Source organism: Nerophis lumbriciformis, linkage group LG11 (assembly GCF_033978685.3).
Source record: "Nerophis lumbriciformis linkage group LG11, RoL_Nlum_v2.1, whole genome shotgun sequence".
Taxonomy (NCBI): domain Eukaryota; kingdom Metazoa; phylum Chordata; class Actinopteri; order Syngnathiformes; family Syngnathidae; genus Nerophis; species Nerophis lumbriciformis.
Genome location: NC_084558.2, coordinates 22,116,431 through 22,139,827, shown reverse-complemented (window position 1 = coordinate 22,139,827; position 23,397 = coordinate 22,116,431). Strand labels below are relative to the sequence as shown.

General features: G+C 40.1%; 1 protein-coding gene across 1 annotated transcript in view; it reads right to left on the bottom strand.

Moving 5' to 3' along the window:
* Positions 1 to 22,378, bottom strand: part of LOC133610620 (uncharacterized) — a 34,862-nt gene extending 12,484 nt beyond the window's left edge. Inside the window, exons 1-4 of the mRNA XM_061967052.1 lie at positions 22,184 to 22,378; positions 17,503 to 17,705; positions 10,357 to 10,458; positions 1,044 to 1,139 (exon numbers count right to left, since the gene is read on the bottom strand). Of these exons, the coding sequence (XP_061823036.1) occupies positions 1,044 to 1,139; positions 10,357 to 10,458; positions 17,503 to 17,705; positions 22,184 to 22,211 (429 nt within the window). The 5' untranslated portion in view covers positions 22,212 to 22,378. The remainder of the gene's footprint in view (positions 1 to 1,043; positions 1,140 to 10,356; positions 10,459 to 17,502; positions 17,706 to 22,183) is intronic.
* Positions 22,379 to 23,397: the final 1,019 nt, after the last annotated feature.

Sequence of the window (23,397 nt, the reverse complement as noted above, 5' to 3'; positions counted from 1 at the left end):
AAAAAAAAAAAAAGAGCGCCTCTCAAGTTGTCACCACTGTTTATACATTGATCTTACATCAATGATGTCGTTCACCACAAGCAGATTGTGGGTGTATGGATTGTTCTTGTTAGCTTTAGCTTTGTAATTTAGTCGCTGTTTCAAGTGGCCTTTTCGACATTGTTTAGTTCAGGACGGCCGGTGTTTGAGTGTGTCGGTGATAAATTAGCGCTACGGACACCGTGACAAGCTCCGGAATTTGCCAGACACATTGTGCATTAATATTTTTTTTTCCAATATTATGTTTTCAAAATCGTGAAAAGCCATAATCGAAATTTAAATTTGAATAATTGTCCAGCCCTATCGTGCCGACCAAACTAGTGCAGCGGCTTGGTGGCTACAGTGAGCGAGTAAAAGCTCCATCTATGACCTTATGTTAATGAACAAAATTAATAAAAACTGCTTTGACATCATAACTGCTAACTAATTACTTTATAAGAATACACAACACATTAAAGTTCCTACTTACAAAATAAGGTCATCGGAATACTCCCATCACTGGTTATCTCGCCATAAAACACTGTGTGTAACATTCAGGCCTCCATAAATAATAAAACTTAAGAAATGCAGTTTATTGGCCGACAAAGGATTATTGACTTAGAGGAGCAGCTCCACATGGTGTATGGACAAACAGTAAGCTGCTTCGCCACCTCTGTGACATCTATTTTTACCGGTCAGCAAACTGAGCATCAAAAATGAGAATCAACATTTAAAAAATTCAGACGATTCCAGGAGAATCTAAATGTAAAACTAAGTTTCCATCGATGCCCGATGCCAAACCCTATATCTGTATGTAATTTCTATGGGGAATAAAGATAAAAATATACTTACATCAATATCATCCAATAATTTAGCAAACTCGCCAATTTTTATACATTCCTTGATTCCTAAGTCTCGGACAGACCACTACCAAGGAATGTTAAAAACACATAAATTAACAGTGCATTATCATCTTCTGTCAAGCAAAACTGAATACATGTATCAGCATATCAACAAAAACTTACTTGATAGAAGTTCTTTCTTTCTTCAGAATCTCGCAGAAGATTTCGCACCAGGCCCATAAAATTTGAGTCACAAATATCTGGTGCTGCACTATCAGTCTGCAAAAGGAGGGGATCAAAAATACAAATCATTAAAGAAATTCAGGTTGGTAAATTAGTGTGGTCGTTGAATCCCACAATATGGCAATACCTTCTATGATATTGTGCAGGAAGCAGTGTTACTGCAGATCATTCTTCCCCATAGCCATAAGACTTTATAACACACACACACACTTGCGAAAAAACTGTAGGTAGGGCTGTACATTTATTCAATCATGATTTTGGCTGTCACGATTAAATGAGATATTAACATCTTACTATCTGTTGTTAAAATCTGCGATATTAACATCTAAAAAGCAGACCATCAAATCAGATCATATCAAGCACTTTCACAACCGCAGCAGCAAATAATTGCTCTTTGAAAAGTGTGCCTGTCCATGCCAGAGGCCATTGTGTATGGCCACAAAACTCCATCACCACGCCAAACTTAAACATCAACATTATTACTAACAATTACATTGACAAACTTTTCCCGAGGATGCTGCAGCCAATCGCTTTGTTTCACTCGCTTCCCTTCTGTGGAGTCTCGGCATGTGTTTAAGACTGCACTGCTGTTTTTAGATGGTGACAAGTGTGGACAATATCAAAAACAGACGCATTTGTTTCACCCAAAAAGTATATCGTGGAGGAGAAAAATAATTGATCTTGTTTTCATTTTGAAAGCGCATCAAACCGTCGTGTTGCTGGCCCGCACCTTCATTCACTTGGGGCCTCATGTAGCTTGCTTATGCACAAAAGCCTGGCGTACACCCTTTTTTACAACAAAGTTGCGATGTATCAAGACTGACGTTGACGTGGAAATGTAAGGTGTCTCACGCCAACTTCATGCTTCACCTGCATACATTCTAAAGTAGGGTTGGTGTTAACATTTTGGTACCGGAAACAAAATGTATTTTGATACTTTTCTAAATAAATGGTACCACAAAAAATGGCAATATTGGCTTTGTTTTAACAAAACATCCATCCATCCATTTTCCATCGCCCGTCCCTCTCGGGATCACGGGAGGTGTTTCTTATTGCAACCAAATAATAATTTTGGAATTAAACAAGATAGTGAATATACTGGAAAAAATATATTTTTGTAGTAAGTAAGCAAACAGGTTACAAAGGCTCCTAATTTGGCTGCTGACGTATGCAGTAACAACTCATTGTATTATTTTGTCAAAAATATGGGGGACAAGCTATGGGGGACAAGCTACAGAAAATTGAATGATTATTAATATATTTGTTCATTTACTGATAATATCTGGCTGTTTTCTGTTTTAACATGTTTATCTCCACTTCTGTTAAAATGTAATAAGCACTTATTCGTCTGTTGTTTGATACTTTACATTAGTTTTGGGTGATGCCACAATTTTGGATATCGATCCGAAACCAAGTACGGTAGTTACAGGAACATACATTGGTCTTATTTATCTCATGTGTCCAGGGGCGTATTTCCAGAGTGTATAGACATACTTGTAATTTAAAAAAAGGAAAAAAAGAATTTGTGTTGATAAAAAATCTCAATGTAATCATTGTAGTAGCGACTAGATACGGCTCTTGTAGTTGATATCGTAACATTCCATATCTGTGTAGACCCACCATTTTGTTTACACTCAGGAGCGCCAGCTTGCGGCTAGCGGTGACTGTTCTCCTACGGTGTGTAGTGAAGCATGTTTAGCTATTCCTCGTACTGCAGGGATGATATTTGTATGCAACTTACTTTAACAGCGAGCTGTGTTTTAAAGCAGCCCTTCAGTGTTTATAGCTTCACCTTTATCATTCGGTTTGAAGCCAAAATATGTCCATTCTCCGTCTTTTGTCTTTACATTGTTTTTGCTTGCAAGTGCTGTGTGTGTGCATGCGCTGACTAACATGCAGCACTGTACAGAACAAGCACTTTACCTGCATTTGCGACTTAAAATAGGTTGTGCAAATATTGAAAAAAAAAAAAAAGGTAGCACATGTTTTAACCCTATAAATAGCATGTTGTTCCTAAAATAAATCCATCCAAATTTGATCAATATAGAGTAGAATGCTCCCCCATCTGTATATCATGTTTGAAATAAACAAACCATAATCATAACCAAATGAACAAGTGAAAGTCTGCTTGCTATTGCTGATCGCCGTTGCTGTTTCGCCGCTTAAAAGCTAAGTACTATCTTTATATCTGTGTGCTTCTAACTGTTTTACAGCTTTCTTTATTCCTTCTCCAGCATTTTTAGGAGTCTTATCAAATTTATAAAGCACCCACTCTCTGTTTCACCGTCTCACTTTCAGCTAGCTAGCTGCTAAGCTAGCAAAGCTAAGATTGTTCTGGTCTGAAGCTACTGCACTTTGAAGGCAGCAAGAACTTGACTCGGTGAAAGAAACAAGGTGAGTATGGCTTCCTGTTCTCCGTGCACCATACTCATGGATTGGTTGGCTCTACTCTAGGGCCGTGTCCGCCAGTTAGAGCAGAGTAATTTCGTAAATTTAGGCGCCGCAGACACGTTTGCTAGCGTTAGCTGTAGCGACCTGACTAACCCAGTTTGTAGCAGCCCTAAGCGGCCTACAAGCCACGGTGAATCGGTTGAGACGCATAACAGATTTAGCCCTTCAGCTATTCCTACACCCCAGTCTAACAGACATCACACCTTAGTCATAGGGGACTCCATCATCCAGAACATACAGCTTAGTAAACCAGCCATAATTAGGGGTATTCCCGGGGCCCGAGCATCCGACATTGAAGCTAATCTTAAGGAGCTCAGTCGCACCACTAGCTATCCAAAGACAGTTGTACACGTCGGCTCCAATGAAACGATGAACCATCCATCCATTTTCTACCGCTTACTCCCTTTGGGGTCGCGGGGGGCGCTGGAGCCTATCTCATGAGACAGTCAAATATTACAAAGAGGAACATAGCCAGGACTTTTAATCTTGATGGAAAGAGGTCTCTGCATCAAGTACTTATCTCTGGCGCCCCCTGCTTGCAAGAGGCAATGACGAGAGGTATAGCAGATTAGTCTTGCTTAACAAGTGGCTGGATAGTTTTTGTAGAGAACAGTGACTAATGTTTGATAATTAGCCCTCTTTCTGGGGCAAAACAGGGCTTGCGCAGGAGGGATGGCCTTCACTCTATCGAGAAACATGGATTACTGGTTGAGTCACACTTGACTTACTACACTAGAGCAAGATCGGACACAGGCAATTACAGTGCCTGTCAGCCCGGGTGAGGAGTCAGTTACCGTATTTTCCGCACCATAAGGCGCCCTGGGTTAAAAGCCGCGCCTTCAATGAACGGCATATTTCAAAACTTTGTCCACCTATAAGCCGCCCGGTGTTGTAAGCCGCATCTAACTGCGCTAAAGGAATGTCAAAAAAACAGTCAGATAGGTCAGTCAAACTTTAATAATATATTAAAAACCAGCGTTCTAACAACTCTGTTCACTCCCAAAATGTACGCAAATGTGCAATCACAAACATAAGTATATCAACATGGACAGAGCTGCGTGAAAAAAGCCACCCGGCCTCTTCGCGTAAACTTAAACTTACCTTAACCACTCGCTCATCTTTTCTTCATCCATCCCTTCGAGTTAGCTTTTTATGATGACGCCGGCTGGAAAGGTCTCTTTTGGCAAGGTCTTCCTTTTGAATATCATCATGGGTGGAAGTTTCTGGCCATTAGCATGGCAAGCTAGAACCACAGTGAAGGATGACTTCTCATTCCCTGTGGTGCGAATATTCACCGTACGTGCTCCCGTTGTATCCACAGTGCGTTTCACAGGAATATCAGTTGCTGTGAAATAGTAATCCGTGTGTGGATGGAGAGATTGCGTCTTTTCATGAACCGGATCCCTGACGCTTAGTAGGAGCCATTTTGTGGTCTTTACAGATGTAAACACACAAAGGAAATTAAACGTACGGTGATATCCGCGCGCTTTTTCTTCTTCTACGCGGGCGGGTGGTTGCTTACAGTAGAAGAAGAAGCGCTTCCTGTTCTATGGGGGCGGGTGCTTACCTTGGCGGTTGCTTGCGTAGAAGAAGAAGCGCTTCCTGTTCTACCGGGAAAAAAGATGGCGGCTGTTTACCGAAGTTGCGAGATCGAAACTTTATGAAAATGAATCTTAATATTTATCCATATATAAAGCGCACCGGGTTAAAAGGCGCACTGTCAGCTTTTGAGAAAATTTGTGGTTTTTAGGTGCGGCTAATAGTGCGGAAAATACGGTAAGCTAGAACTAATTCCTGCACACGAAGCATTTCTCATAGAATAATACATGACTGTTTTTTCTGTCGTGACTGTGCACATGTATTCTACTGAAGTGGCAAATTATGAATCGTTAAATCTATCGTTGCACCAAGCAAAGAATATCAAGATACCCACCATATCAATTCCGAGATGTGATTTAAATGTGAAATAGACATAATATCAATACTAAGGATACCATAAACCAAAATGCCTCAAAACATCCCCACTACCTACAGGGTGTCCACAAAGTCTGGAATTTTGAAAAGAAAACAATTCTATTCAATTCTAATGTTGATAAATATTAGAAAATGGATGGGTGGATGGATGGATTTAACTTCATCACTGAACAACACAAAGTCTTTAGTAAAATTGATATTTTCATCCAATGTATCTGAAAACATCTGTACCCACACTTTATGGACACCCTGTATAATATGGTCTTGCTATACATCCTATCATTGCCTACCAAAGTGCTATCAATTAATGACGTAATTAGAGACAACAATCTTATCATTGGTCTCAGTGAGACTTGGCTAAAACCAGATGAAATTTATTCCACTTACCGAGGCATCTCATACTAACAATCAATCAATCAAACTTTATTTATAAAGCGCTTTTCATACATAAAAGAAATGCTACGCAAAGTGCTTTACAGAGTTAAAAACAATACCCCGGTGACCCATATCCCCCATTATCACATACGTACGCACAGACACAGATACCAAACACAAACACACACACAACATACACACATATGCAACTATACGGACAAATGATTGCATGGCTGAGTACAGAGGAGACATGTGAGTAAACACTATCACAGGAGCCATCTGCACCAGGAGGTCATCAGACCATGGCCACCAGGACGCTGACACAAAGCGCCCCTACAAGCACAGCCAATAACCCCTGAGGTAGATGGCTCATCTGAGGAACGTTGGAAAATAAAAATAAAACTTGTAAAATAGTAAGAACCATGAGTAGAGATAAAGAATAAAATACAAGCAAGACATATACAGATTAATAGAAAAAATAAAATGAATATACAGTAAATAAATAAAACTAAATAAAATATTGCATAACTACTAGGATAAAAAGTAAAATACAAATGACTTCAATAAAACAATATCAGGTAAAGGCCAAATCAAAAAGGTGGGTCTTAAGTCTGCTCTTAAAAAGATGAACGTTCTCCGCAGCCCTGAGATCCTCCGGCAAGCTGTTCCATAGACGGGGGCCATAATGGTGGAAAGATGCCAATACGGCCGGGTTAGTTTACTAAAGTGCAATTTTAAATTTCGCGCGACATATCCTGCTGAAAACGTCTCGGTATGATGACGTCAGCGCGTGACGTCGCGGATTGTGGAGGACATTTTGAGACAGCATGATGGCCAGCTATTAAGTCGTCGGTTTCATCGCAAAATTCCACAGTATTCTGAACATCTGTGTTGGTGAATCTTTTGCAATTTGTTCAATGAACAATGGAGACAGCAAAGAAGAAAGCTGTAAGAGGGAAGCGGTGTATTGCGGCCGACTTTAGCAACACAAACATTTCATTGTTTACATTCCCGAAAGATGACAGTCAATCTTTACCATTGGCCTGTGGAGAACTGGGACAACAGAGACTCTTACCAGGAGGACTTTGAGTTGGATACGCAGACACGGTACCACGAGTACGCTTCCAAACATTTGATCGCTTGCCCGTACGTGCGTGCCGTTATGTGCATGTCACGTAAATAATTCAATGTATACACCCTGATGATTATCTTGTGTGATGACTATATTATGATGATAGTATATATTTGTATCATGAATCAATTTAAGTGGACCCCGACTTAAACAAGTTGAAAAACTTTTATGTACTTCACTGTGCAACCTACTAATAAAAGTCTCAAAAAGTCTCACGTACGTAACTTTGGGGAAGTATATGTGCTGTATGAAATTTGGGGAGGTGAACGGTACTTTGGGCTGTGGAATTGAGTGTGTTGTGCAGGTGTTTGAGTTGTATTGGCGGGTTATATGGACGGGAGGGGGGAGGTGTTTGTTATGCGGTATTAATTTGTGGCATATTAAATATAAGCCTGGGTGTGTTGTGGCTAATAGAGTATATATATATATGTCTAGTGTTTATTTACTGTTTTAGTCATTCCCAGCTGAATATCAGGTCCCACCCGCCTCTCACAGCATCTTACCTATCTGAATTGCTCCCACTGCCCTCTAGTCCTTCACTCTCACTTTCCTCATCCACGATTCTTTCATCCTCGCTCAAATCAATGGGGAAATCGTCGCTTTCTTGGTCCGAATCGCTCTCGCTGCTGGTGGCCATGATTGTAAACAATGTGCGGATGTGAGGAGCTCCACAACCTGTGACGTCACGCTACTCGTCTGCTACTTCCGGTACAGGCAAGGCTTTTATATCAGCGACCAAAAGTTGCGAACTTTATCGTCGATGTTCTCTACTAAATCCTTTCAGCAAAAATATGGCAATATCGCGAAATGATCAAGTATGACACATAGAATGGACCTGCTATCCCCGTTTAAATAAGAAAATCACATTTCAGTAGGCCTTTAATGTATTGTTGTTTCTATTATTTTACTTGTTGTGGTTTATTTGTTACTAATTTATATTATAATTAAAATTTGAATGTTGGTATAAATATTAATGATTCCTCCCACCTCCAATGACATGCACCTGGGGATAGGCTGATTGGCAACACTAAATGGTCCCTAGTGTGTGAATGTGAGTGTGAATGTTGTCTGTGTTGAACCTGTGATGAGATGGCCATTTGTCCAGAGTGCACCTTCCGCCAGAATGCAGCAGAGATAGGCTCCAGCCACCCACGCGACCCCGAGAGGTACAAGCGGTAGAAAATGGATGGATGGGTTTTCAGATTAATGAATAGTTGTGTAATTATTGTAAATACAACATCAATCAAAAATAATCGTGATTAAATTTTTTTTTTTGCCATAATCGCCCAGCCCAACTACCGTATTTTCCGCACTATAAGGCGCACCTAAAAACCACAAATTTTCTCAAAAGCTAACAGTGCGCCTTATAACCCGGTGCGCTTTATTACGATTAATTTTCATAAAGTTTCGATCTCGCAACTTCGGTAAACAGCCGCCATCTTTTTTCCCGGTAGAACAGGAAGCGCTTCTTCTTCTACGCAAGCAACCGCCAAGGAAAGCACCCGCCCCCATAGAACAGGAAGCGCTTCACCCGCCCCCGGAAGAAGAAGAAAAAACGCGCGGATATCACCGTACGTTTCATTTCCTGTTTACATCTGTAAAGACCACAAAATGGCTCCTACTACGCGATCCGGTTCATAAAAAGACGCAATCTCTCCATCCGCACACGGATTACTACCGTATTTCACAGCAACTGATATTCCTGTGAACTGCACTGTGGAACGGGAGCACGTACGGTGAATATTCGCACCACAGGGAATGAGAAGTCATCCTTCACTGTGGTTCTAGCTTGCCATGCTAACTTCCACCCAGGGTGATATTCAAAAGGAAGACCTTGCCAAAAGAGACCTTTCCAGCCGGCGTCATCATAAAAGCTAACTCGAAGGGATGGATGGATGAAGAAAAGATGAGCGAGTGGTTAAGGGAAGTTTACGCGAAGAGGCCGGGTGGCTTTTTTCACACAGCTCCGAAGGCGAACACACCTTCACTAAGACGGGCAGATAGCGCCGGTCGACATACGCCAACATCTGCCAGTGGATCGTAAATGCCTGGGCAGATAGTTTCGGTCACAACTGTGGTCCGAGCTTTCCGGAAGGCAGGATTCACAGAACTGCTGCACAACAACAGCGACACTGAATCCGATGACTTCGACGAGGCGGAGCCGGCCATTTTTGGATCCCACGCTTGCGCAACTTTTCAATTCGGACACCGAAGACGAAGAATTCGAAGGATTTACGAATGAAGAATAACTTCAGAAGGTGAGCGCTATGTTTATTTTGTGTGTTGTGACATTAACGTTCGAGCAACATTATGTTGCTATTTATTGCTCTACACCATTTTGAATTTTACTATGTTTGTGATTGCACATTTGCGTACATTTTGGGACAGAGTTGTTAGAACGCTGGTTTTCAATATATTATTAAAGTTTGACTGAACTATCTGACTGTTTTTTTGACATTCACTTTAGCGCAGCGTTTTTTTGACATTCACTTTAGCGCAGCGTTTTTTTGACATTCACTTTAGCGCAGCGTAGGCGCGGCTTATAGTCCGGGGCGGCTTATTGGTGGACAAAATTATGAAATATGTAATTCATAGAAGGTGCGGCTAATAATCCGGTGCGCCTTATAGTGCGGAAAATACGGTACTAATAAATGCTCTAGAACTACAACCGGTTCGGAACTAACAGTGTTCGGATTGTAATTATCCAAACATGATTAGCAGAAAAGTACAAAGCTGTCTATGTTGTGGCGCAGAGAGCGAATGCAGTAAGCAAGCCAGCTAGAAGATGCCAACTATGCAAACTAGCAAGCTTGTTTCGCAGTGTTTAGGCAAGAAGAACAGCGAGTACCTACGGCTGAAGCGAGTGTTTGACACATTTTATTTAGATCCTAATATTTTTTATATTGTAGTGGGTTTACATATTTCACCCACAGAACTTTTATTGTTGGAGAGTTCCGGTTGGACGGGCATTCACGGGACACATTTTCGGTGTTGTGCTGAGAAGCCACGGATGTATAGATACTGCTCAATTGCTGATAAGAAAACAGTCTGAATGTCATTAAAACAATTAGATCCAGCTTTTGACAGTCCTCCTTCGACTCACGTCTTTACACGCTACAATATTTCATAAACGCGGAAGTGGTATTTTGACGCAAAAATGGACGTTTAAAACAGCGGATTTCTGTGTTTTTGAAGACCCATGTCTGCACTTGACTTTGTTCTGTCAGATTTTTTTTTATTTAAATTTTCCACAAAGTTATATAAAATAACTCACAAAATCATACAATAATGTATTGTTAATAAGTTGATGTTAACACCCACCTCCACTTTCCAAAGAGTTTGAAGGTCTTGCATTCGATCAAGGTGTGGTTGAATGACCTGGAAGTTGGCAGTCTCCTCTGAGCGGCAAAGCTCCAGGATAAGCTGTAATCAAAACATGAGAAAAAAGCCTGTAAATCATTGCTAGTTACAAATGTTCATCCTCTTTAATAACCATACAAATTATTTAGTTCAAAGTTAAAATATCGGTCCAGTGGCCACAACGCTATTACCAGCTTAATTACTAATGCTACATGGCAGCAGTGGCAAGCTGTGCAGACTGTTTGCAGTTTCACGCTTTCCGTATAATCACTTGGGTGGCACGTTTGTTCTTTTGCCGGTTGTTCTACATACCTTGTGCATCGGCTGGATTTCCACGTCCGCCACACAACTGACACTGAGTTAGCTGTTTTTCTTTTTAAAAAAAAGTGTCATCTTTCGAGGATAGCAGAAGTGTGGAGATTGCCTAAAAAATGCCTTTTTAAAAACAGTTTCTTGAAAATGATTAACTACTGGTAATTCAGAATTGCAATAAATAACAATTGCAATTCGGATGTGAATCAATTTTTCCCAGAAATCCTCTCACCGACTATGAATGAATCTGTCAGCGACAAATATTATTGGTGATTTTTGTAGACAAATCATTACACCTGTACGGTACGGCATACCTCAGACATTTTATAAAATTTTGAGAATCTTAATACAGTGGAACCTCGATCTACAAACTTATTGGTTCTTGAACAGGGTTTGTAAATTGAAAAAGTCCATATAGTGAAACAAATTTCTTCATAAGAAACAATGTAAATATGAATAATGGATTTCAGCCTCGACAAACGTCTGTATTTTGGTGAAGGTTTGTACACTTTGAACACAATGAAAAGTGCTATACAGTACTGTATATCAAACAAACATAACAAGGAGGTGATTGATGTATCAACTATCTATTTATTACCAAGCAAAAACAACTAAAATGACAAGCCAAACTTTCCTGTATGCGCTGCTCTGCCAACAGGCGCACACACACAGAAGTCCCTTTGGTGCCCAAACAATCAGAAATAACAAAAATCTTTAATCATATTGCTAAAATAATAAATGTTTAAAATAGTGAAATCCACTCACATTACGATTGGCAAAGGAGGTGCTGACGAAAAATGAGGGGGATGACCGTGTGTAGGGTTGTATAGTGGTAAGATTTTATCGGTACGATACCCTTATCGATTTTCCTCATCGATACCGATATTTATCGGTACTGCTTTTGGTACTATATGTATTGTAGAAATAAAGATGTGTGAAAATGCATTTTAACTGAGTTTAAGTTTATTTCGAACATGCATGCATACAACATGATACATCACAATTTCCAGTTTCTCTATTCAACATGTTCGAAAAAGAGTGGGAAGAAGCAGAGCTTATTTAATCCTACCTCTTTTCCTTTACATAGCAGTTGATAACACTTTTGTTCACTTCCTGTTCTCAATTTATTCACAATATACTCCATAAGTAATAATATGAAAAATAAATAAATAAATGAGTGGATTTATATTTCATATGGTGAGATAAATAAGATTATCTAGAAAATGAATGGATTGATGAAATACATTCAGAATATTTATCATGGTTCTTCTTCTTTGTACTTTGTAAACACTTTAAGTTTGAAGAGTTTCTTGAATTGGATCATTAGTACATAGTTTGATTTATTTGCCTAATCCATTCCATAATTTAATTACACATACTGATATTCTGAAGGTCTTAAGTGTTGTAAGTGCGTACAAATTTTTAAATACATTTTTTCTCAAAGATTATATTTTTCCTCTTTTGTTGAGAAGAATTATTGTATATTTTTGGGTAGCAGATTATAGTTTTCTTTGTGCATAATTTAAGCTGTTTGCAAATTCACTGTGTCGTAGAATTTAAGTATTTTTGATTCAATGAATAAAGGGTTTGAATGTTCTCTATATCCTGAAGCCTCCTCCCTGAAGCTTCTTTTTGGAACTACCTCAGGTTGAAAAATGTTCCCAAGAAGAATGTTGTCGTTTCTTATGAATAATTATAAATAATGCAGACGAGGCGTGTTAACTGAGTTCTCAACGTTTACTCACAGCGTGCTCATAACCACATTCTAACTCCCAGCATACAACAACGCTTCTCAGGGCTACCACGCATGCTCGTCACTATCGTTGCATGCTGGGTAGTGTAGTTGTTATATTTGCTAGCTCATAACATCACATTAAGAGACACGCTTACGCGCTTAATTCAATACTCGCCGTCATTCCGGGTGGATTGACAAAAGACCTCCAGCCGCTAGATATTGGTGTCAACAGGGCATTCGAAGCTAGACTGCTAACTGCGTGGGAACAGTGGATGACAGAAGGCGAACACACGTGACGTTCACCAAGACAGGGAGACAGGGAGACAGCGCCAGACGACATTTTGGATCCCACATTCGCCCAACTTTTCAATTCGGACAACGAAGGAGAATAATTCGAGGGATTTATGAATGAAGAATAACTTCAGAAAGTGAGCGTTATGTTTATTTTGTGTGTTGTGACATTAACGTTCGAGCAACATTATGTTGCTATTGCTCTGCATTATTTTGAATTTTACTATGTTTGTGATTGCACATTTGCGTACATTTTGGGAGTGAACAGAGTTGTTAGAACGCTGGTTTTTAATATATTATTAAAGTTTGACTGACCTATCTGACTGTTTTTTTGACATTCCTTTAGCGCAGTTAGATGCGGCTTACAACACCGGGCGGCTTATAGGTGGACAAAGTTTTGAAATATGCCGTTCATTGAAGGCGCGGCTTTTAACCCATGGCGCATTATGGTGCGGAAAATACGGTATATACAACTAAAGAATATGCTTTTGCTTTTTTCCTAATATATTTCAATGGTTATAAATTCTAAGATATTATCTATAGCAAATGATATGTTTTTACCACTTTGTAGTTCATCATTTACACAGCTACTCATCCATGTTTGTTGGTTCTGTTGATGTTGTTTAGTTCATATCCTTCCAGATCAAAATCTATTCCTTTTTTATCATCAATCCATGTTTCTGTGACAGCGATCACTTTGAAGGGTTCGTTGAATTGTTCTAAAAAGTGCTTCATGTAGTAATTTGCGTACAAGCTTCTGCTATTATAATGAATAATTGACAATTTGTTATCACACTTAATGTTGCTGTTATATTGTTCATCTGTATAATAAAAAATTATTTCCGATGCGGGTGAAAAAATCTGAATCTACATCATTTTCCAAATCCTGGTTTTCGTGATTTTGTCGCAGAAGTTTTTCAGTTCCATATTTTCTTGTTCAACAATCTTTGATGTTGTTTCAATAATCTCATAAGTGTAGGTGGATGCACTCCTAAATCTAGGTCTTCTTGTTTAGTGGTCTCTTGGAACTTAGTAGTGTTGGTGTTGAATTTAGGTGTTTGTTTTCCGTCAGACTCCATTATCATTGTCGTTGTGGAAGCAGTGTAAACTTTAATATTTGTAAATGTCCTTGATGTCATGGACAACAAGTACTCTTGCTTCTGGACCTCCATTCAGCTTGATTTAGATTTTACAGTTGGCGCCCGAAGTTCACAGAATGTTTTCCTGCTTTCTCAAGTCGTGTGCTTTCTCTGCGATTTCAGCATTCCTTTTTGGGAGATGCTAATTCATGTACAGATTTGTTCCCTTCAGCTTCTTTCCCTTCAGCTTTTTTTCTATTTACGAGTTTCATGAGGATGACTGGAGTGGTGGTGTCGTTTCTTCCATTCAGTGGGATGCATGTTTCGATGGTATTGTCGATTTAAATTTTCTTTGATTGCAGAAAGTTTACAACTTGCTGTTCTGCTGAGACAATATCTCAATTAGCATTTATACTAGCACAAGTTGGGCAGCACGGTGGAACAGGGGTTAATGCGTGTGTCTCACAATACGAAGGTCCTGGGTTCAATCCACAGGCTCTGGGTTTTTCTGTGTGGAGTTTGCATTTACTCTCAGTGACTGCGTGGGTTCCCTCTGGGTACTCCGGCTTCCTACCACTTCCAAAGACATGCACCTGGGAATAGGTTGATTGGCAACACTAAATGGTCCCTAGTGTGTGAATGTGAGTGTGAATGTTGTCAGTCTGTGTTAGCCCTGCAATGAGATGGCGACTTGTCCAGGGTGTACCTCGCCTTCCGCCCGAGCATCTCATTGCAAAGAAACAAGCCCAGGGCTCCCACTAATTCAGCATTAGAGAGAGTTGTATTTTTCATGCACATATTTTTGCTGTATTTATCTGGCACAAGTGCAAAGCCAGTCCCTGAAAATAATGCCTAAATTAAACAGGTCCGTAGTGCAAAAAAGGTTGGGGACCACTAGCTTAAAGGATTGGAGAAATCTCTCTAAAAAAAAAAAATCTCAACAAAGTACATAGTACAATAATAATAATAATAATAATGATAAGTACAGTACAATAAGCAGCAAAATGTAAAAAAGACAACAAAACGATATGTAACAAAAATATGTATGTTAATACTATACTTAACAGATTTTTTTTAAATGTATATTCATGTTTTTGCCTTTTTTAAGAATATATGCATCACAGCAAATCATGCGATGACGTCATATTGATCGTGCCCCCCTAACTACGCCACCACCGCCACAGGTGTTTTGGCAATTTAGGAGAAACCCAGAGAGCACATACCTTTTACATGATGTATCATATCAAATATACCATATAAATCAATACAATCACTTAGCATGTTATGCGGATGTGCATTTAGTAACAGTATGGAATTATTTGCACACAAACGTATTTGAGTGACGGACCGAAAACATATTGAGTGTTGCGCTACCGATGAATGTGTGTATTTTATATAAAAAAAATCTAATTAAAAAAAGACTCAGTGAGCAAATGCAATACTCGATCGTCCAGTTTGTAATCAAAAGACAGAACGAACTGAAACACATTTAAGCAAGAGGTCTTTTAAAGGGGAACATTATCACAATTTCAGAAGGGTTAAAACCATTAAAAATCAGTTCCCAGTGGCTTATTTTATTTTTCGAAGTTTTTTTCAAAATTTTACCCATCACGCAATATACCTAAAAAAGCTTCAAAGTGCCTGATTTTAACCATCGTTATATACACCCGTCCATTTTCCTGTGACGTCACATAGTGATGCCGATACAAACAAACATGGCGGATAAAACAGCAAGTTTATAGCGACATTAGCTCGGACTCAGACTCGGATTTCAGCGGCTTAAGCAATTCAACAGATTACGCATGTATTGAAACGGATGGTTGAGTGTGGAGGCGGGTAGTGAAAACGAAATTGAAGAAGAAATTGAAGCTATTGAGTCATATTGGTTTGAACCGTATGCAAGCGAAACCGACGAAAACGACACGACAGCCAGCGACACGGGAGAAAGCGAGGATGAATTTGGCGATCGCATTCTAACCAACGATTGGTATGTGTTTGTTTGGCATTAAAGGAAACTAACAACTATGAACTAGGTTTACAGCATATGAAATACATTTGGCAACAACATGCACTTTGAGAGTGCAGACAGCCCAGTTTTCATCAATTAATATATTCTGTAGACATACCCTCATCCGCTCTCTTTTCCTGGGGGTCTGGCGGCAGATTTCTTTGACTTTATCGTTGGAAATGCATCTGCTTTGAGTGTCGCAGGATATCCACACATTCTTGCCATCTCTGTCGTAGCATAGCTTTCGTCGGTAAAGTGGGCGGAACAAACGTCCAATTTCTTGCCACTTTTGCATCTTTGGGCCACTGGTGCAACTTGAATCCGTCCCTGTTCGTGTTGTTACACCCTCCGACAACACACCGACGAGGCATGATGTCACCGAGGTACGGAAAACAGTCGAAGAAACGGAAAATAACAGAGCTGATTTGACTCGGTGTTTGTAATGTGTTTGAGAAAATGGCGGATTGCTTCCGCCATTTGTCACGTTGTGACGTCATCGCTCCGAGAGCGAATAATAGAAAGGCGTTTAATACGCCAAAATTCACCCATTTAGAGTTCGGAAATCGGTTAAAAAAAAATATGGTCTTTTTTCTGCAACATCAAGGTATATATTGACGCTTACATAGGTCTGGTGATAATGTTCCCCTTTAATGCCACGCAAACGCGCCGCAATGGAGTGACATCAGACGGCAACCAGAGACCTGTCAGTCACAGCAAATGCTATCTTGCGTCACAGCAACTTTATGAATTATTATTATATTACCTCAAAGTTTCACTTTTTTGAGTGGATTAATATAGGCCTGTAGATTAATGGATGGCGAGCAAGACGGTTGATAAACGCGGTCAAGACTCGTCGTGAGTAAAGTGCGTTCACTTCAAACTGACACAGCGTGCGTGACTTAGAGGAAGAAATATTGTTGTTACAAACTTCCTTATTTTGTCAATTTTCAAAACTGACTTTATTAAGTAGCGGCGGCAGCGTGTCATAATTACGTCGGTCAGCTGGAAGAAAAAATCCCGAAAGCAAGCTCGTTAGTTCAGAATCTTCTCGGTCCTCATGGACCGACCTATTTAGGAACCGGTACCAAAAAATACTGGTACTTGGTATACATCCCTAGCCGTGTGTGTGTGCGTGCGTGTGCCCTTCGAAAAGAGTCTGCTGAAAGAGAGGTAGTCCTCTTCTCCGCTGTGATACAAGTCTGCTTTGGTATATTTTTCCAGAAACTCTGGTCTCATCACAATTAAAACTTGCTTTGGTACAAGCTTCGTCAATTCTTCAATACTTGCGAGCGCCATCGTTGTACTCATCGCAAATAGTTTTTTTTTTTTTAATCCACAGTGATTCCCTACTTGTTTTGTCACACTGGTCTGTTGTCTTTTTGGAACTCATTAAATTCGCAAAATGGACCAAACTTGTCGAAATGCACAAAAACACGAAACAGGCACACACGCTGAAGCGCTAAGACTAGACCAATAGTGACGAGTAGTGTACTGTTTGTTCACAGAGACATGGTTCGCACACTGAGGCATATTGGGCTAGATCCAAAAGTTCGTAAATCGAAATGTTAACAAATATTGTTATATAAAGGGGTTTGTCAATTGAGGTTCCACTGTATATGTAAAAGTGTTGAGTTGTGTCTGAGTGTCAATTAAACAAAGGTAGCTCCATTAATTTGACTTACCCGAGCTCTTAGACCCAAAATAAGTTCAGCACGCTGTCTGGCTGAAAGAAGCTGAGGAACTCTTTCAGTGACCATAAACACAAACTCCTCAAGCAGTCCATAATCCGATACAATCTTGTGTTCTATGGTCTTCCAGATGGCTGCAGAGACGAGGCGAATTGGTGGAACCAGAAGGCGCAGAGTGGCGATTGGGAGAGAGGGACCTAAACGTGACCAAAAAAATTACAAATTATTAAATCGAGCAAACATACAACCGTTTCGCAAAGCGACAAAAAACAGTTGTTTTAAAATGATTAACACATAAAACAATTTTGAAAACAACCAACAAACAAGTTTAATGATTATTTGAGAAACAAAATGTTTGTTTTTTCATCCACAAACTCAAATGATTTGAACATGTGTCTGTATGCAGAGTTTTTTAGTACATGTTAAATCAGAGGGGTTGAATCAGAGGGGTTGAACAAACCTAAAGTAAAAATGCCCTATTCTGATTAAATTAGTGGGTGTGTTTATTCTCCCAGTTGGGACTAATAAAGACTCCTGTCAGCGCTTGCATGTCCGCATTCAGGGCAGGATTACTGGTGCAGGATTACTGGGTCGCTGCAGCAGATAGTGAAAGCAAAGCCTGTCACTAAAGTCGCTGCTCCTTCTAAATGTTTCAAATTCAATGCTGGTGTTAAAGTTAAAGTACCACTGATAGTCACACACACTAGGTGTGGTGAAATTATCCTCTGCATTTGACCCATCCTATGGGAGGTGAGGGGAGCGGTGAGCAGCAGCGTTGGCCACGCTCAGGAATCATTTTGGTGATTTAACCCCCAATTCCAACCCTTGATGCTGAGGGAGGTAATGGGTCCCATTTTTATAGTCTTTGGTATGACTCGGCCGGGGTTTGAACTCACTGAGCAGGTTAGTCATATTTCTTCATTTTGTTCTTCTGGGCTTCACTTGCGAGCGGTGTAAGGGGGAAGAGCCACAAAGCTGATTGAACATTAATTACGTTGTCACAAACTAGTTCAAACTATTTCCATTGAGGGCCACACAAAGAAAAATGAAAGTATGTGGGGTGGGGGACACTGCTATACATTTTGTGCATTAACGATGCTCCAACCAATCCGATGTAGGGCAGATTATATGATACGCTGTAATAAACATATGCGCTGTTGGCTTTGTGTTTTAGGTGACAAAGCAAATTAGTGCATTATAATAGATCTTGACTAATTATCTGCGGCGATATTTGGCATTTTAATGTATATTGGTGTGGGCTTTTTTTTTTTTTTTTAAACAATTTATTATTAACAATGAAAAGTAATAGTTACCTCTACCAACATTACTATCATTTGAAATGTAAAAATCCTCGCACATAAGCTAGTTTTTTAATCCGACGGGCCTATTTAAAATTAGTTATTTCGCAGGCGTCTCCAGCATTGTCCCGCCTACTGCACCTGATTGGTTACGCAAAACTACGCACTGGCAAGAGGCAGAGCCAATCCAAAGCCAAGGTCTTTTGAAGGCTCTTTTTTCCATAATTGTCCCGCCCACGGTGCCATCTGATTGGTTACCCAACCACGCACTTGTAACAGGCAGAGCCAATTAGAAGCAGAGGTCTTTTGCAGGCTCCTTATTGTCAAACACGGGACATAGAGAAAAGTTTATAGATTAACTCCGGTGGGTGTACGACGTGTCAAAGGAAGCCCACGTATGATAATTCGTAGTACCTCACGACGTGTCTCATTCAAAATATCGATATAAAAACAGTCCGTTAGAGTAGAAGCATGTTTGGGTGTTTGAAAAAGAGATTAAAAAACTGTAATTAAACTAATCCATCCGTCCATTTTCTACTGCTTGTCCCTTTTGGGGTCGCTGGAGCCTATCTCAGCTGCATTCGGGCGGAAGGCGGCGTACACCCTGGACAAGTCGCCACCTCATCGCAGGGCCAACACAGATAGACAGACAATATACACACTCTTATTCATACACTAGGGCCAATTTAGTGTTGCCAATCAACATATCCCCAGGTGCATGTCTTTGGAGGTGGGAGGAAGCCGGAGTACCCGGGGGAAACCCACGCAGTCACGGGGAGAACATGCAAAGCCCACACAGAAATATCCCGGGCCCGGGATTGAACTCAGGACTAATCAGGACCTTCGTATTGTGAGGCACATGCACTAACCCCTGTTCCACCGTGCTGCCCTGTAATTAAATTCAGTCTAGTTTTATTGCAGGGACACATGAAGAGGATAGAGTGTGTAGCACAGTTTGCTGCTATATACTAAACCATTTTCTTCAGCTAAACTCAAGACAAAACTGAAATAATTTGGCCCACAGAGGCAAGGAGGAACAATAAGTCACCTTGAGACCCTCCCCCTGAAACCTAATAATCAGGTTATAAATCTAGGGGTAATAATGGACTCAGACTTGAACTTTAACAGTCCAATTAGGTCAATAACATCAGCAGGTGTTTAACCACCTAATACATTGCCAAAATAAGAGGAATAATGTCTACATCAGACTTAGAAAGAAGAAGCCATGCGTTTGTCTCAGCAGGGTAACCTACTGTAATGGCCTTCTCATTGGGCTCTCTATAGCAGCTGCAGTACATACAAGATGATGCTGTTCAAGTCCTGACTAGAACCAGGAAATACGTCCATATCAGTCCAGTGCTTAGGTCACTGAACTAGCTTCCTGTTGCTCAGAGAATATACTTTAAGCTCTGCTTGTGTAAAAGTATTTTCATGGTCTTGTTACAAAGTGAATCTCTAAACATGTTGGAGCCATATGAACCATCTCGAAGAGTGGTCTCCTTCCGGTGCCCAGAGTCAGGACCAAACATGGAGAAACGGTGTTACAGTTTTATGCTCCTAAAATCTGGAATAAACTTCCTGAAGATGTGAGTTGGCAATGTTCAAATCCAACCTGAAAACACTGTTATTTAACTGTGCATATGACAACTGAAAGTATTTTATGTACAGTATTGGATTGATTTTAATAAATTATGAAAGTTTTTCTGATTATTTAATTTTGTAATTTAAATTTTCTGTAAAGCACTTTTTAATTGCCTTGTGTGCGAATTGTGCTCAATCAATAAAAATGCCTTGCCTATTATGCCTGTGCTTGTAGGCTGCCTAATGATGCGTAATAATACAAATGAGGATTGTCACGCTCATGCCTTGATAAAGATGTTATGGTAATCTATGATATTTCTACCTATATAATGCTTCCGATTATCTGTACATTACCTTTTGTACGATATATCGCTGCATTACAATGTCTCAAAAACTATTTCCATTATTTTATGAAAAGTAATACTGCTAAGTCGGGGGTCAGCAAGTCATGGCTCTTAAGCAGTATGTGGCTCTTTGGCGCCGCTGTAGTGGCTCCCTAGAGCTTTTACATAAATGTATTAAAACGGGTGAAAAAATATATTTTGTTTTAATTTGGTTTCTGCAGGACACACATGACACAAACATTCCTAATTGTTAGAAATGCCACTGTTTGTTTATATTAAACATGCATCACTGAGCGTATTTGGGGGGCGCCGTTTTGTCCTAATTTCAGCGGTCCTTTAAAACTCACAGTAATTTGTTTACATGTACAACATTTTCCGACGCTGCCACAGAAAGATGTGTTTTATGACACTCATTTGTTTAATTTTGTCCACCAAACGTTTTATGCAGTGTGAATGCACCAAGGTGAGCTTTGTTGATGTTATTGACTTGTTAAGAGTGCGAATCAGGCATAGTTGGTCAGTGCATGACTGCAAGCTAACCGATGCTAACATGCCATTTAGGCTAGCTGTATGTACATATTGCATTATTATGCCTCTTTTGTGGGTATATTTGAGCTCATTTAATTTCCTTTACTTGTGTCCTCTGTGTATTTAATTTATGTTTGCATGTCTCATAACATATCTGTATGTAATATTGGCTGCAGTTCTGATAGTTGTTTGTGTGCCATGTTGTTCCAGACCACAGTAAACGTTACCCTGCTTGCAAAGATTGCAATAAATCCATTAGAGGAAGACGGCCTGCCGTTTCCTTTAACTTGGACAGACACATCTATACCTTTGGCCATTCTAAGCCAGTATAATCTTGGAGTTATCTCACCCCCTGAGAAGCCTCCGATTTACTAATGTTGTAAAAATGTGTAGAATATATATTACATGTCAACTAAAAGCGCCTGTGGCCAAAAATGGCACCCGGGCCAATCTTTGGATATTCTGCGACACCATCCATGTATTTGGACTTTTAAAATGAACGTAATGCTCGTTGAGCCCAAACCCTATACTTATGATACCTGAAAATAAGTAAGGATGTTTTCACACTTAAAGAGAGGTGAAACATGTCTGTTGAAACACAACTTAGACGTAAATGAAGACATATTTGAAGTATGGTTGCCTGTTGCTAATCTTAGCAACTGGCGTTAGCTAAGGCGGAGGAGTATTTATAATTTCAACATTTCGGCTGCGCTTTGAGGCGAACAAGAACTCGAACAGTCAAAAGTCTGCGACGTAGAGAGGGTGGATATTGTGCTCACGGCGACAAGATGTGCTGAGTAAGAAATGCTCCAACTATTCAGCGATAACGATAGCAATGCTATTCCCGCGCGCAGACAGCGGCGCGGCCTAGTTAAAGTAGCTCAAACTAGCTAAACTAGTCCGTGTACTAGTTGTAGTACTTACCGGCTTGATCTGAGACATCTTCATCCATCCTAGTGGACCTTTTCACATCACACCACCGCGGAGGGAGAGTTGCATGTGCGGGTCAGGCCTAGACTTGAAAGTGGAAATAAGCCCGAAACCCGAAAGACCGTAGGAACAAATCTTTGTGCGTCAAAAAACGCCTTCCCGTACGTTCCGCCCGGAATAACATTCCGCCGGACATCCGCTGATTTTAACAGTTCCGTGTCATATGCAAATTGCTTTTGGTTATCAAACAGCGTTGTATAGATCAGTGTTTTTTAGGGATGTCAGATAATGGCTTTTTGCCAATATCCGATATTCCGATATTGTCCAACTTTTTAATTACCGATACCGATATCAACCGATACCGATATCAACCGATATATACAGTCGTGAAATTAACACATTATTATGCCTAATTTGGACAACCAGGTATGGTGAAGATAAGGTACTTAAAAAAAATAATAATAATAAAATAAAATAAGATAAATAAATTAAAAACATTTTCTTGAATAAAAAAAGAAAGTAAAACAATATAAAAACAGTTACATAGAAACTAGTAATTAATGAAAATGAGTAAAATTAACTGTTAAAGGTTACTATTAGGGGGCAGCACGGTGGAACAGGGGTTAGTGCGTCTGCCTCACAATACGAAGGTGCTGAGTAGTCTGGGGTTCAATCCCAGGCTCGGGATCTTTCTGTGTGGAGTTTGCATGTTCTCCCCGTGACTGCGTGGGTTCCCTCCGGGTACTCCGGCTTCCTCCCACCTCCAAAGACATGCACTTGGGGATAGGTTGATTGGCAACACTAAATTGGCCCTAGTGTGTGAATGTGAGTGTGAATGTTGTCTGTCTATCTGTGTTGGCCCTGCGATGAGGAGGCGACTTGTCCAGGGTGTACGCCGCCTTCCGCCCGATTGTAGCTGAGATAGGCTCCAGCGCCCCCCGCGACCCCGAAGGGAATAAGCGGTAGAAAATGGATGGGGTTACTATTAGTGGACCAGCAGCACGCACAATCATGTGTGCTTACAGACTGTATCCCTAGCAGACTGTATTGATATATATTGATATATAATGTAGGAACCAGAATATTAATAACAGAAAGAAACAACCCTTTTGTGTGAATGAGGGGAGGAAGGTTTTTTGGGTTGGTGCACTAATTGTAAGTGTATCTTGTGTTTTTTATGTTGATTTAATAAAATAAATAAAAAATTA